Here is a 13,404-nt window from a genome sequence, read left to right on the forward strand (position 1 = left end):
GGCACAGGCTGCAGGAGTCTGGGGAAGTGAAGGGGGGATGCAGAGAGGAAGCACGGAGCTCAGTGTCTGATGGGTAGAGCTGACACCTGCAAGCAGATTATTATACTTTTAGGGGTTGTGCCACCTCCTGCAGCAGTTTACACCCTGTGCATCCATGAGGTTAGCTCCCTTCTGGGGAAGGAGAACCATTAAGTGAAAGCTGAACTCATTGCAGATGATGGCAGCATGGGGCTGTGGGCAGCATCCCCACCCCTGTCACAGGCAGCAGCCTGCTCTGCACGGTGCCCATCGCCCCAAGGTGGATTTGGCTCAGCTGGGCACAGCAGGACCTGCTCCTGCAGGGTGTGGGCGTCAGAGCCTCCAGCATGGATCACTGAGCAAAGGCCCCGGGACACAGCTCAGTGCTGCACCACTGTGTTTGCCCCAAGGGGAGGTAAGGAAATATGCATCAGTATTACCTGGGGGGGGCAGCGAGCAAGGGTGATGTGATGTGTTCAGGGCAGGCACTGAGGAGAGGCTGCTGGAGCTGAGCATCGTGCTGAATACTGGTAGAATGCAAAGGGGTAGAAAGCTGGAGGTGTGGGCTTTGATGCTTTGGAGCAGGTGCCAATGGTGTGTTTGCTGCTTTGCTTGCTCGAGCCTGGCTGCTGTGTCGTCTCAAGCTCTGCCTCTGCTCTGTCCTGCAGGCTGGTGGATGACCGGTGCGTGGTGGAGCCGGCGGCTGGAGACCTGGACAACCCTCCCAAGAAGTTTCGAGGTGAGATGGGGCTGGGCCAGCCCTGCCACTGCTTGGGAACAACTGAGCATCCATGCTGGGGATGGGGACAGCAGCTCCAGCTCGCCAAGGCTGGGAGGTGCTGCAGGCAGCCTCTGTAGGTCGTCACTTGGCCGTTTGGTCACTGACCATCCTCTCTTCGCCTTTCGGAACATTTATGCTTTTCTTGGAACTGCTCCCAGGTGGGATGGTCCTTAGGACCCCCATAGCCCAGCCCTAAGGTGGAGAGGTGGCTGAGGGCTGTCCTCTGCAAAGGTGGGTCTGGCTGTGCCCAAACACATCCTCAGGGATGCTGGCAGCTTCACCTGGCTGCGAGCAGGGGACAGGGAGGGACAGAAAGGGTCCAGGAGGGCACAGAGAGAATTCCAGTTGCAACAAACTATTGCAAGGCAAGTCTGTTCTCACTCAGCACGAATTACATCTGCTGTGCTTGGCTGCACCTCAGAGCGAGCCAGGGGATTAAGCCTCCCTTTTACAAGGCATGCAGGGAGAGATGGGAAATCCCTCCCCATCCTCAGTGGTCACGTTTTGGGCTGTGCCGTCTCCTTCAGTGCTCAGGGCTGTGTTCACTGCTTCCTGTGCTGGCAACCTTGAGTGGGAGTGGGCCATGCTGGCCAGTCCAGGTGGGAAGGGAATGAGTCAGTGAAGGGCTGGGACAGATGGGAAGCTAAGACAGGCTGCTGGGGAGAGCAGCTTCTGCCTCCTGCTCCCTGGCTTTGCAAGCCCTGGGGCTGAGCAGTGAGGCAGCAGTGAACCTGGGGCTCTGCTGGAAGCAAATTGCTGCACCAAGCACTGCATCTACCTGGGAAACTCTATGTGCGTGCCTGGCTGCCCCATGCAAAACACAGGGGAAAGGATGTGTCCCAAAGAGCATCTCGGTTGGGCTGAGTGCCCAGAGCACCCTGCGGATGGTGTGGCAGACGGGATGAAGCAGTGCTGTGCACTGAGAAACCCCCCAAGCCAGTGGTCACAGGGCTGGATTTGGGATTTGGTTAATGGCAGCCATTCCTTTTCTATCAGGTATTTCAGATCCCCTTTAAAAAAAAAAAATTTTTTAATATATATATATATTCTCTTTAAATGTTGGTCACCCACCCTGCATCCTGCCCCAGCCCCTTCCACGGGGCAGCTTTACCTTCCTACAGTGGAGCACCCTGCAGGTGCCGTCCCTTCTGGTGAGCAGTAACCTTGCTCTCTGTAGGACCCCTCCTTTGTGCGTGGAGCTGGCTACCAGGACTACTGCCAGCCCCACAGCCCTGACACACCCCACAGCCTCTCTGTTCCTGATGGACTTTCACCTAGGAACAGCTGGGAGCCATGGCAAACCCCCAGCCCTTCCTCCAGTCCCAGCAGTCACAGCATCTCCCTTCCTGGATATGGGTGGGTGTTGAATGTCTTTTCCAGACCCAGGTCTGCTCCAGACTCAGCCCTGCTCCATGCAAACCCTATCAGGATATCCAGCTGCTTGCTTTAATGGCCGGAAAACTAGCAGTTTGCCTTCTCAATAGCTATCACTGCGAGGGAGGTAAAAACAAAGGGCTGGTGCTGTTTCCCTGCTGCAGCAGCAAAAGACTTAGGAGGGCTTTAATGGGCTGTTGCTATCTCCTTATCCTGTGGTTGGACCCTACCCTTCCAGCTCTGCTCCCATGCTGCCCAGTGGCTCTGTCTGGGGCATGGTGATGGGAATGGGTCTTTCTCCTGCAGACCTACATGGGTTTTGGAAGTACCCAAACCCATTGAGGAGCCTTTCCTTGGTGTTTTCTTCACTCTAACCCTTCCCCAGCCCTGCATTATGGCACATCAGGAAGAAGCTAAGACGACGCCTCAATCCTGCACTCAGTGGGATTTAAGCCCACCACCCATCTTGGTGCTCAGACCCAGGATCCCAAAACTACAGATTCCAACAAGAGTTTCGTCAGAGCTTTCCCCTCTGCAGCCAACTCTGTGCCTCAGTTTCCCTCCTTACAACACAGAGCTGAGGGATGGGGAGGTTGAGCAGCCCCACTCCTCAAGGGAGTGCTTGCAGCCAGGGGTTTGATTTGCATCTATCTCCTAGTAGCTTTGTTGGATTTCTTCCCTCTCCGCTCAGTTTCTCTTTTGTACCAGGTCCTTTTGCAACCTAATTAGCAATTTAATGAAAACAACTCAAGGTGCTGCAGGTGGCCCTGTTGGTGCTGCTGGGAGGCAGTGGGAGAATGCAGCCAGGCACTGCAGCAGCTGCTCTGAGTCCCCGATTAGAAGCCCAGCATCACAAAGCCTCCTTGGCACGGGACATGCCATTAGCAAACAGACCTGTAAAACGAAATGTGAAACTTGGCCTCTCACCAGCGTCCTGAGCCGGTGAGAACTGTGCTCTGGGCTTGTTTGTTCGTCACTCCCAGGTAAATAAATACATGCTTGCCAGCAAGCCGGGAGCGGGGCCAGAGATGGAAGTGATTTTTTTCCTTTTGTGTCTGAAGTTTCTGCGCTGCTATTTCAGGCTTAATTCGGGTGACCCAGGCTGCGGGTCCCTTCCTGCCCCCATCCCTGCACAGCTTCCAACCCGGAGCTGAATCAGGGCTCACACTGCATCTGCAGATTTCCAGAGAGCCGCTCTGTGCTTTGATTCACATCTGTCCTGGCTGCAGCATGATGGAGAGAAAGAGTCAAACTGGAGCACCTCTGCGAGTTGTACCCAGCTGCCAGGACCCGAGCCCTTTGCACCACCAAAGCACCCCTTTTAGGATGGGCGTGCAGGTGTTTGTAGCACAGATTTGTGCAGTGCTTGCTTGTAGCTTCCAGCACTGCCCACTGAGCTGTGAGCAGTCATGGCAGAGCAGCAGTGTGTTGTGGAGCCAGTGCAACCTGGTGGCACAGCTGCCATAGGGCCAGCATCCTGCGGGGACGTGGGACATCGGGGCTGCAGGGCCTCCTGCTCCTGTCCCAGCCCTGCAGCCTGCACTCCCTCCCAGCAGGATCTGCTCCTCGTGCAGCCCAGCTGCGCCTCATCAATACGTTTTCTCCCCATGAAGCTTTCCTTCCCGAATTACAAGGCTGTTTCCGATGGGAATGCTTCTATTGCTGTTCCAAGAAGTGGAGTCACTGCTGGACTCCTGTTTTCTCTGATCTGCAGCTCGTGGCAGTGTGACCCTCTGCCTGCTCTGTCACTGTGGGAATGGAGAGTGCTTTGGGGGTGGGGGGCAGTGCCCCCTCCTCCCCAGGTGACACCGGTCCCACAGAGGACCCCGTGAGGCCACTGCAGCTGATTCTCACCTTCCTCTCCTGCCAGATTGCCTCTTCAAAGTGTGCCCCATGAACCGCTACTCCGCTCAGAAGCAGTACTGGAAGGCCAAGCAGACCAAGCAGGACAAGGAGAAGATTGCAGACGTGGTGCTGCTGCAGAAGCTCCAGGTGAGCGGAGCTCACAGCTGCCAGCCCTGGGAACCAATGGTGGGCAGTCCCTGGGCACAGGTTGGCCTCCAGACCTCTCCCCGTGCAAACCCTCTGGAGTTTTGCTTCCTGGAAAACAGCTGTGCAGGCAGCCAGGACCATCTGGGTGTTGTTGTATTTGGGTGTCCCTCTGCTGTCCCACTGCCCTCTTCTTCCTGTGGACCTTTGTCCCAGGGCAGAGCTGCACAGAGGGACAGCTGTGGGGAGGAAGAGAGGTTGGGGTGGGGGATGGCACCTGCCTGGCTGTGCCCAGCCCTGTGCTGTCTCAGCCCCGTAGCAGAGGGGCAGGAGGAGCTGCTACGAGCAGGACCTGCTCCGAAGGGCTGGGGAAGTGAAAGGCTCCTGTTGACTTCCATAAGATTTGGAAAAGTCCCATTTTAAACATTGCATAATCTCCTCAGACAGCTGGCGAGGCCCTGAGGATGATTCATAGAAGTGAAGCTCAGGCAGGATTCATTAAATCATCTCGTCAGGCTCCGAGCCGGGCCCCACTGCTCCCCCAGTTTTGCCTTTGCTGAGTGAGGGCCTGGAGACACTGAAATGGGGTCAGCACTGCCATGACCGTGCATGGAGCCATGCGGATCCTGCTCTGATGGGACAGTAGTCTGTCGTGCCAGCAGCTGCACTGGCCACGGCTGGACAGAGAGGCTCATTTCCACGCTTGATTGATTGAACCTTGCTTTGGATTTGTCTTTAAGAGGTCCTGTGATTTCCTCGCTCCATCCTGCTGCTCCTGTGTTGCACTTTGGGCTCAGCAAAGTGCTCCCTGTGCTGCTGTGCAGCCCTGAGCTCGTGGAGGCTTTTGTCCTGCTCCTGATGCCAGATGCCACCAGAGCTGCCCATTCCCATTCAGTGAGGGAGGAATTGGATCTGGGCACAGATTTGGGGGCTGGATATCTCACCAGAGTCACGTTGCTCCATGGGATTGTTGAGCTCCCAGCTCAACAGCAGGGAGGGTTTGCCCAGACTCTGTTTTCTGATGGCAGCAACCACCACCGTGGTCTCTGGACCCTGTGGCACCCAGAGCTGTGCAGGGTCAGGGAGCTCATTAAGCAAAGCTGCGTTCAAAACAGCAAAGGGTTTGTAATGCAGCACCATGTGTTGTGTGGATTCAAAGCCCTGACATCACCTTGCAGACCGCCTCCCCATCCTCCTGCAGGATGCAGATTGCAATTCCTGCTTCGTTCCCATATTCCTCAAGTGAAAGGGAAACACAGCAGGATGGGCAGGGATGGATGCTCCCCGTCCCTCGCTGTGGTTTCCCATCCTGGTGATGCCACACCCTCATGTCCCCAGGAGCAGATTCCTGCCTTGCTCTGTGCATGTTGACAGCTCTCCTTCCACTGCCAGGGCTGCCACGTGGAAAATACCTGTGGTTTGGAGAGGTGCTGGTGGGCCTAGCCTGCTGCAAGCAGGGCCAAGCAATTACATTAAATCTTGGGGTTTAGATGTAGACCCATCCACATCCACATCCACCACGGCAGGCACAGACCTGCCACCAGCTCCAGGCATGGTTCTGCCAACACAGGGCCTTCTTTGTGCTGGTCTGGGTGCTGCCAGCAGCCTCTGGCTCTTGCAGTACTGCTGGGTGGGAGCATTGCTCGTCCCCAGGTCCCTTTGGGGTGTTGCCCCATTTTGGGGAATTCTGGAGAAGCTTGTCCAAAGTCTTAAGCTGGCATGGACTTCATGTGGCTGTGCAGGGGTGCTGAGTTCAGCTCTTGGGTCCTGCGAACCATCTGATGGGTCTGGACAGTGGTTCTGGGAGACAGAGGGACGTGGGTGCTGTGTTCCCTGCCCTCCCCATAGCTCGGGGTGCAGGTGACCCCCAGGGGCTCGCTCCAGGAGGCTGTGATCACACTGATCTCTTCTCCTTTTGGCACCCAGCATGCAGCCCAGATGGAGCAGAAGCAGAATGAGACAGAGAACAAGAAGGTGCACGGGGACGTGGTGAAATACGGCAGTGTCATACAGGTACGGGCACCCCTGGGCTGCTCTGGTCAGCGGTTTGGTGGGAAAACACTCAGATCCAAGGACTGCAAGTTGGGCAGCTGCTGGGGAGGGGCTCACCGTGTCCCTGCTGGAGCTCCAGCCCTGGGACCTCACCCTGCTGGTTGCCTCCTCAGCTCCTGCACATGAAGAGCAACAAGTACCTGACGGTGAACAAGCGGCTGCCGGCCCTGCTGGAGAAGAACGCCATGCGGGTGACGCTGGATGCCACCGGCAACGAGGGCTCCTGGCTCTTCATCCAACCCTTCTGGAAGCTGAGGAGCAATGGAGATAACGTGAGCGTGGGGCTGGAAAGTGCTCATCCCAAAGCAGATGAGTTTTTGGTGTTGGCCCTGCCAGGGCTCACCTCCTCACCAGGTGCCCGTCTCATTCTCTGTGCCCCGCTCCCATTTTGCTCCCCAGGTAGTTGTGGGAGACAAAGTCATCCTGAACCCTGTGAACGCCGGGCAGCCGCTGCACGCCAGCAACTATGAGCTCGCTGATAATGCAGGCTGCAAGGAGGTATGGGGCTGCCTGCAAAGGGCCTGGCTTGGAGGGATTGCCTGCTCTTCCTTCTCCCTTTTCTTCTTTCTTTGTCCCCCTGTGGGATCGTGACCTCATTGTCTTGCTCCTTAGGTGAACTCAGTCAATTGTAACACCAGCTGGAAAATCAACCTCTTCATGCAGTTCCGTGACCACATGGAGGAAGTGCTGAAGGGGGTAAGGAAGGAGGGTTGGCCCCCGGCCATGGGGACACCATAGTGTCCGGGGACCCCGCACTGGTCCCTCATTGGGCAGGACACGTGAATAGCTGCTTGGCTGTGGGACAAGGGCAGGATGCCTCGAGGGTCTTGATTTTTAGGAGAGTTCATCACTCAGAGAACCCAACAGTGAGCTGGAATTGGGGATGTTAGTACCCACTGGCAGTAGGTACCCCGGAGGACATCAGGTTACCCTCTGCCTCCTTGCATTGTCGTCCCTTGAGGACGATTTGAGGCACACACGGTGCCAGCAATGGGACAGCTTTCAGCTATTAAGCCATGCAGCAGGGCTGGCTGCTGCCTGGGAAAGGAATTTTCCCTGCAGAGCTATTGTTCAGGTCGGAGGTCCTCCAGGAAGCAGCTGGATGGATATTGATTGTGAGGACCTTGCAGATCCCCGTCCCCAGGCGCCCACTTATCCCTGGCTTCCTCTGCATCCTCCTGCTGTGGCATGAATGCCATGACTGCATTGCTGAGCGCGGCCTCTGCCTGCCTCAGAGATGCAAAGTGGAGATTTGAACCCCTGGGGAGTAGAAATAGAGAGAAGCAGCTTGCACAAGTGAGCAGAGTGATGGCATTGCAGAGTAGGGTACCCCATGTCCCCACCACTCTGTGCATGTGCAGGGTGCCCTCCCTGGGGTCAGAGGGTGTAAGATGGGCAGGACTGCAAGAGCTGGCAGTGCCCTGCAGTGCTGGCAGTCCCACTGTGCTGCAGCTGGGAGCTGTACCCTGCTCAGGGCCACGTGTAGGCAATCCCAGCTCCTTTGCAGAGCTGTGGGGTCAGAGGAGGAGTTGAACTGGCTTGCAAGAGGTGAACCACAGCCACAGGGAACAGAGCGAATGCTGCCTCTGTGTCCTCACTGTCACATCCTGGTGCCAGGGGGACGTGGTGAGGCTCTTCCACGCTGAGCAGGAGAAGTTCCTGACCTGTGATGAGTACAAGGGCAAGCTGCACGTCTTCCTGCGCACCACCCTGCGGCAGTCGGCCACCTCGGCCACCAGCTCCAACGCCCTCTGGGAGGTGGAGGTGAGTGGGGCTGAGGGATGCAGGGTGATTTCATAGCTCTGGCTGCCCAGGAGATGAGCACCCTCCAGCCCCTTGGCGGCTAGCTCATGTCCGTGCCCGACTTTATTGACTGGTGGGCACCTTTGAGGTAGGATGGGGCTCTGTTGCTGGGGTGTTTGCTTGGGCAGCCCCACTCTGAACCTTCTTCTGCTCCTTCCAGGTGGTTCACCATGACCCATGCCGAGGGGGGGCTGGGCACTGGAACGGCTTGTACCGCTTCAAGCACCTTGCCACGGGGAACTACCTGGCAGCAGAGGTAAAGGGGTGAGCCAAAGGGGTGCAGAAACCTGCCCTGCCTCAAGAGGCTGCAAAAGCACTGTCCCTTAGAACAGTGATGTCCTGTCTTGCCTTGTCTCCTCATGCCATGACATGGGGACATTTGCAGGACTGCTGGACACCTGGCTCTGCTCCTGTTTGCTTTTGCAGCGTTCTGCTCTCACAAGTAGAGATGCTGACAGTGAGGCCATGAATGACGTTGGGGTTTGCCCGTTTGTTAGGGACTGTCTCCTCCAAATTCCCCTATCCTGCAGTGCTGTGTGCACTGCTGACATCACTGCTCCTGCTGCCTCCCTTTGGCCCTGGCACACAGAGCTGGGGGTGGGGGGGTGGCCGGGCCTTTCCTCTGTTTGCTCACCCTGGGCCAAGCTGTCCCGGCACAACCTCATGTGATGGAAGCAGGAGATAGCTCATCCGGCTGTGTTTAACCCTTCCTGACCAAGTTTTGCCTTTCCTCATCCTCTGGTCGGTGCATGCATCCAGCTGGCATGCTGGGGGAGGCATGGGCAAAATCTGAGCCTGGAAATGCCACCTGCCAGGTGGGTTTTGCTCCCGTTTAACTGGCTCAGGGCCTCCGGGTAGAGACACAAAGGGGTTTCTGCACTTAAGTAATGTGGTTTATATGACTGCTGCCTGGGGAGCAGGGCTGTGCCTGGGGACACTGGGTGCATCTCATGTTGAAGGCAGTTCCAGCACTGCAAAAGATGTCCAAAGGCAGTCGTCCATGGCCCTTTCTGCCACTGGCAGGTCTGCCTCTGAAGTGGCTGCTGAACTGGGGTGCTTTCAACCAAAAGGCATCCAGGTGGCATCTGAGGAGGAGGAAAGAAGATCCCCTCCCAGGCTGGTGCTGCCTGGCTTGTGTTCCTCAGTGAGACCCCAGCCTGGGGCCTTGAGGGATTCCCAGCAGGAGCTCATTCTGCTGCAGTGCAGAGCCCCAGCTCACAGTCAAGGCTCAGCCTCTCCCTGCCCTCGCTCCTGGATCGCTCTGCACAGGGGGATGGGTCCTGTCCTCCAGCCCAATCTGGGCAGGTTTCCTCCCTGCAGTGTGATGAAGCAAGGCAGGAACAGTGACTACACCCCACACTCAGGGCTTCGGAGGGGCCGAGGGGGAGGGCTGGTAGCTGTGTTTCATCTCCCTCTTTAACTTTTCAGGAAAACCCAAGTTATAAAGGAGACGTGGCTGAGCCCAAAGCAGCGCCCACGGTGAGCTGTGTGCAGCCTCGCTAGCACAAGTGCTGCTGCCGCTGCCTGAAACCACGCTGCCTCTTAGATTCTGCCTGAAAACGAGGAAATGCCCCAGGAGAGGGCCCGTGCCATGCTGCCGGGCCCCGCTTGATGGCTGCCCCACTGCAGGGCTGCTGAGCAGAGCACCCTGCATCCCGCCCCATAGAGTAGCATCCCTATGTCCCGCTTGCGAGGGGTCCCCACCGACGTCTGTTGGAGGGGTCCCAGTGCATGTTGGATCCCCAGGCCATGGGGGTGTGCAAATGAAGCGCTGGTAGAAGAGTGATTTGGGCATCCAGGGGGTTTTTCTCATTGCCCTTAGTGAGGTTTGGAGAAGGGGTGCCCTTGCACCATGCTTGTGCTCTTGTAGCTCCATCTCTGCGCTGCGAGGCTCAGCCCGGCATCTGAGCAAAAGCTTCTGCTCTGAGCATTGCTGCTGCGTGTCCTCCCATGCTGTGCGTGCAGGGAGGCCGGGCTCAGTGGGGTGGTCACCCCACGCTGGGCTCAGAGCTGCTGTCCCCACTGCAGGGAGGCAGCAGCCGCTCCAGCCGCAGGAACACAGGGGAGAAGATCAAGTACCGGCTGGTGGCTGTGCCCCATGGGAACGACATCGCCTCCCTCTTCGAGCTGGACCCCACCACGCTGCAGAAGACGGATTCCTTCGTCCCACGGTATGTGAGCACGTGCTGGCATGGAAGGGTTGAAATAAAGAGGGGGAGGGTAATGGTGAGCTGTGCTGGGGCCCAGTCTGCTGCTGGGGGGGCTCTGCTGGGTGCGCTCGCTGAGGTGCAGTGCTGTTTGCAGGAACTCATACGTGCGGCTTCGCCACCTCTGCACCAACACCTGGATCCAGAGCACCAACGTGCCCATTGACATTGACGAGGAAAGACCCATACGCCTCATGGTGCGGCCCTGTGCCCTCCTTCTGTGCACGGATTTATCCCCCTGCTCCTTCCTCCTTCCCTCCTGGCTTTACCTGGTGGCTCCCCAGGCTTCACCTGGGGACGGTCCACAGCTTCCCCAGCACCTAGAGCCCATTCCAGTCCTTCCAGGAGGGACAGACTGCATCCCTGATGTCATCGGTGTGGGTGGCTGCTGGTGGGGACGCTCAGCACAGCCCTACCTGTGTGACACTGCTTCATTCCTTCCCAGCTGGGCACGTGTCCCACCAAAGAAGACAAAGAAGCGTTTGCCATCGTCTCCGTGCCTGTGTCTGAGATCCGGGACCTAGACTTTGCCAATGACGCCAGCTCAATGCTGGCCAGCGTGGTGGAGAAGATGAACGAGGGTTTTCTTAGCCAGAACGACCGAAGGTAAAAAAAAGAAAAAAGAAAAAAAAAAGTCATTTTCCTGTGGAAATGAGGCCATGCAGGGGTCTTCCAGCATCGCTGTGGGATGGGGCCCCTGCCTGGGTCTTGGTGCCAGGGCTACTTTGCTTTCCTGCCCGTAACCTAGATCCATGCCTGCTTCTCCCAGGGGTCTGGTGAGGAAATCAGATAACACCACAGACCCACTCCGGCCCCTCCTTCGCTGCTAGAAAAATAAGCGAGGGGCTGGGAGATGGCCCTGTGATAGGGGCAGCCTGGTTAGTCACGGTGTTATTTTTAGGTGGGTGGGTTCTTGGCGTTTCCTGTGCAAACAGAGATATTCTGTGGGACAGAGTGAGCTGCTACCGCCCTGCGAGCCCACTGGTTTGCAGTGCTTGCTGTGATTGTGACTCAAGGGGCAGAAGACTCACACGTAAAATCCCAGTCGTGAATCATGAGCAGAAGCCTGATGTGTTTAGCCTGGCACCTGACTCACAACAATAATTTCCTTAGGAAGCACAGGGGCTGCAAAATCTCATGCCTGAGGGCAGCTGCTGGCCTCTAGCAGATGGGAGGATCAGCCAGCAGTGTCCTGAGCTCTGAGGTATCGGCCCTATGCAATGTGCCAGCAGTATTGCAGGGAGCTAAGTGCGGGTAGGGTGTGTAAGTGGCCCCCCTGAGTGGAGACTCCCACTGCCACACTGTGCCCCTTTATAGGTTTGTGATCCAGCTGCTGGAGGACTTGGTGTTCTTCGTCAGCGATGTCCCCAACAACGGCCAGAACGTGCTGGACATTGTGGTTACCAAGCCCAACCGGGAGAGGCAGAAGCTCATGCGGGAGCAGAACATCCTGAAACAGGTGAGCAGCCCTGGGACTGTGCATCCAAACAAGGCTGAGGTCCTCAGAGGTCCCCTGCCCTGCCCTGGACCACAGTGGATGCTGGGTCTCCAAAGACACCCAGTGGCTCTAGTCTCCAGTTCATGGCCTTGTGTTACACCAAGCCCTCTTGGGAAGGCATGGGAGGCAGTGTGAATGGCACGCAGTACTTATCTCTGCTTTTGACAGATCTTTGGGATCCTGAAAGCCCCCTTCAAGGACAAGGGTGGGGAAGGGCCCCTGGTGCGGCTGGAGGAGCTGTCGGACCAGAAGAACGCTCCCTATCAGTACATGTTCCGGCTGTGCTACCGCGTGCTCCGGCACTCCCAGGAGGACTATCGCAAGAACCAGGTGGGTTCGGGGGGACAGGAAGAGCCCCCATCCCACCTACGTGTGGCACAGCTTCAGGGAGGTCTTGGTGGGATGATGGGAGCGTGGACATATCCTGATCTGCAGCCTTGTGTGCTGACCCCTCCTCTGCCCACTCCAGGAGCACATAGCCAAGCAGTTTGGCATGATGCAGTCCCAAATTGGCTACGACATCCTGGCCGAGGACACCATCACGGCCCTGCTGCATAACAACCGCAAGCTGCTGGAGAAGCACATCACCAAGACCGAGGTGGAGACCTTCGTCAGCCTGGTGCGCAAGAACCGTGAGCCACGGTGCGTGTCCTGCAGCCCAGCACAGGGGGCTTTGTGCAGCATGGCAGTGGGGTGTGCTGGAAGGAGGGCCGGTGGACCCCCCTCTCACAGCGAGCTGTCCCTGCCCTGCCCTCGCTCCCAGGTTTTTGGACTACCTCTCAGACCTGTGTGTGTCCAACCACATCGCCATCCCCGTCACCCAGGAGCTGATCTGCAAGTGTGTGCTGGACCCAAAGAACAGTGATATCCTCATCAAAACAGAGTGAGTAGCAGAGGTTTCCATGGCTGGGGTTCAGCGCCTGCCCCTGCCTGCTGCCAGCTCTCATGGTGTCCCCATAATTCCCATAGTACCCCCATCACCCCTGAAGGTGCTGCATCCACAGAAGCGCTCCAGGTTTACTCCTTTCCACTGCAGGTTGAGGCCAGTGAAGGAGATGTCCCAGACCCACGAGTACCTGAGCATCGAGTACTCAGAGGAGGAGGTCTGGCTCACCTGGACGGACAAAAACAACGACCACCACGAGAAAAGCATCCGGCAGCTGGCACAGGAGGCCCGAGCTGGCAATGCTCATGATGAGAATGTCCTCAGCTACTACAGGTGGCAATCCCATGCTATCTTCTCCCCATACAGAGTGAGGACATAAGGATTGCATGGCCTCACTGCCTCTCCCCCTCATCCCCATTTAGGTACCAGCTGAAGCTCTTTGCCCGCATGTGTCTGGACCGCCAATACTTGGCCATCAAGGAGATCTCCCAGCAGCTGGGTGTGGACCTGATCTTCCTCTGCATGGCGGATGAAATGCTGCCCTTTGATCTCCGAGCGTCCTTCTGCCACCTAATGCTGCACGTGCACGTGGACAGGGACCCCCAGGAGCTGGTGATGCCCGTGAAGTTTGCACGGCTCTGGACTGAGATCCCCACCGCCATCACAATCAAAGAGTGAGACACGCCGGGTCTCGCTGCAGCTTTGAGGGATGTGAGATGGCAGATGCCATCCTCTGCAGGGACTGGCTAGGCTCCAGCAGGGACTGGGAGGGGGGTTCCTTCCTGGCCACTCGCTG

General features: G+C 57.3%; 1 protein-coding gene across 2 annotated transcripts in view; it reads left to right on the forward strand.

Annotated features, from left to right (window-relative positions):
- ITPR3 (inositol 1,4,5-trisphosphate receptor type 3) overlaps positions 1-13,404 on the forward strand; it is a 38,198-nt gene that overhangs the window by 5,850 nt on the left and 18,944 nt on the right. For both annotated transcript variants that reach the window (XM_065740343.1, XM_065740344.1), the window contains exons 2-19: positions 687-757; positions 4,044-4,165; positions 6,089-6,175; positions 6,328-6,486; positions 6,614-6,712; positions 6,827-6,910; positions 7,832-7,978; positions 8,178-8,273; positions 9,446-9,496; positions 10,046-10,188; positions 10,322-10,421; positions 10,670-10,830; positions 11,542-11,683; positions 11,891-12,052; positions 12,192-12,364; positions 12,486-12,605; positions 12,759-12,941; positions 13,031-13,282. In XM_065740343.1, coding sequence (XP_065596415.1) covers positions 687-757; positions 4,044-4,165; positions 6,089-6,175; positions 6,328-6,486; positions 6,614-6,712; positions 6,827-6,910; positions 7,832-7,978; positions 8,178-8,273; positions 9,446-9,496; positions 10,046-10,188; positions 10,322-10,421; positions 10,670-10,830; positions 11,542-11,683; positions 11,891-12,052; positions 12,192-12,364; positions 12,486-12,605; positions 12,759-12,941; positions 13,031-13,282 — 2,352 coding nt within the window. The remainder of the gene's footprint in view (positions 1-686; positions 758-4,043; positions 4,166-6,088; positions 6,176-6,327; positions 6,487-6,613; positions 6,713-6,826; positions 6,911-7,831; positions 7,979-8,177; positions 8,274-9,445; positions 9,497-10,045; positions 10,189-10,321; positions 10,422-10,669; positions 10,831-11,541; positions 11,684-11,890; positions 12,053-12,191; positions 12,365-12,485; positions 12,606-12,758; positions 12,942-13,030; positions 13,283-13,404) is intronic.

This window comes from Cyrtonyx montezumae, unplaced genomic scaffold, assembly GCF_038088225.1.
Source record: "Cyrtonyx montezumae isolate F1298 unplaced genomic scaffold, pur_monq_1.0 scaffold_26, whole genome shotgun sequence".
Classification (NCBI taxonomy): domain Eukaryota; kingdom Metazoa; phylum Chordata; class Aves; order Galliformes; family Odontophoridae; genus Cyrtonyx; species Cyrtonyx montezumae.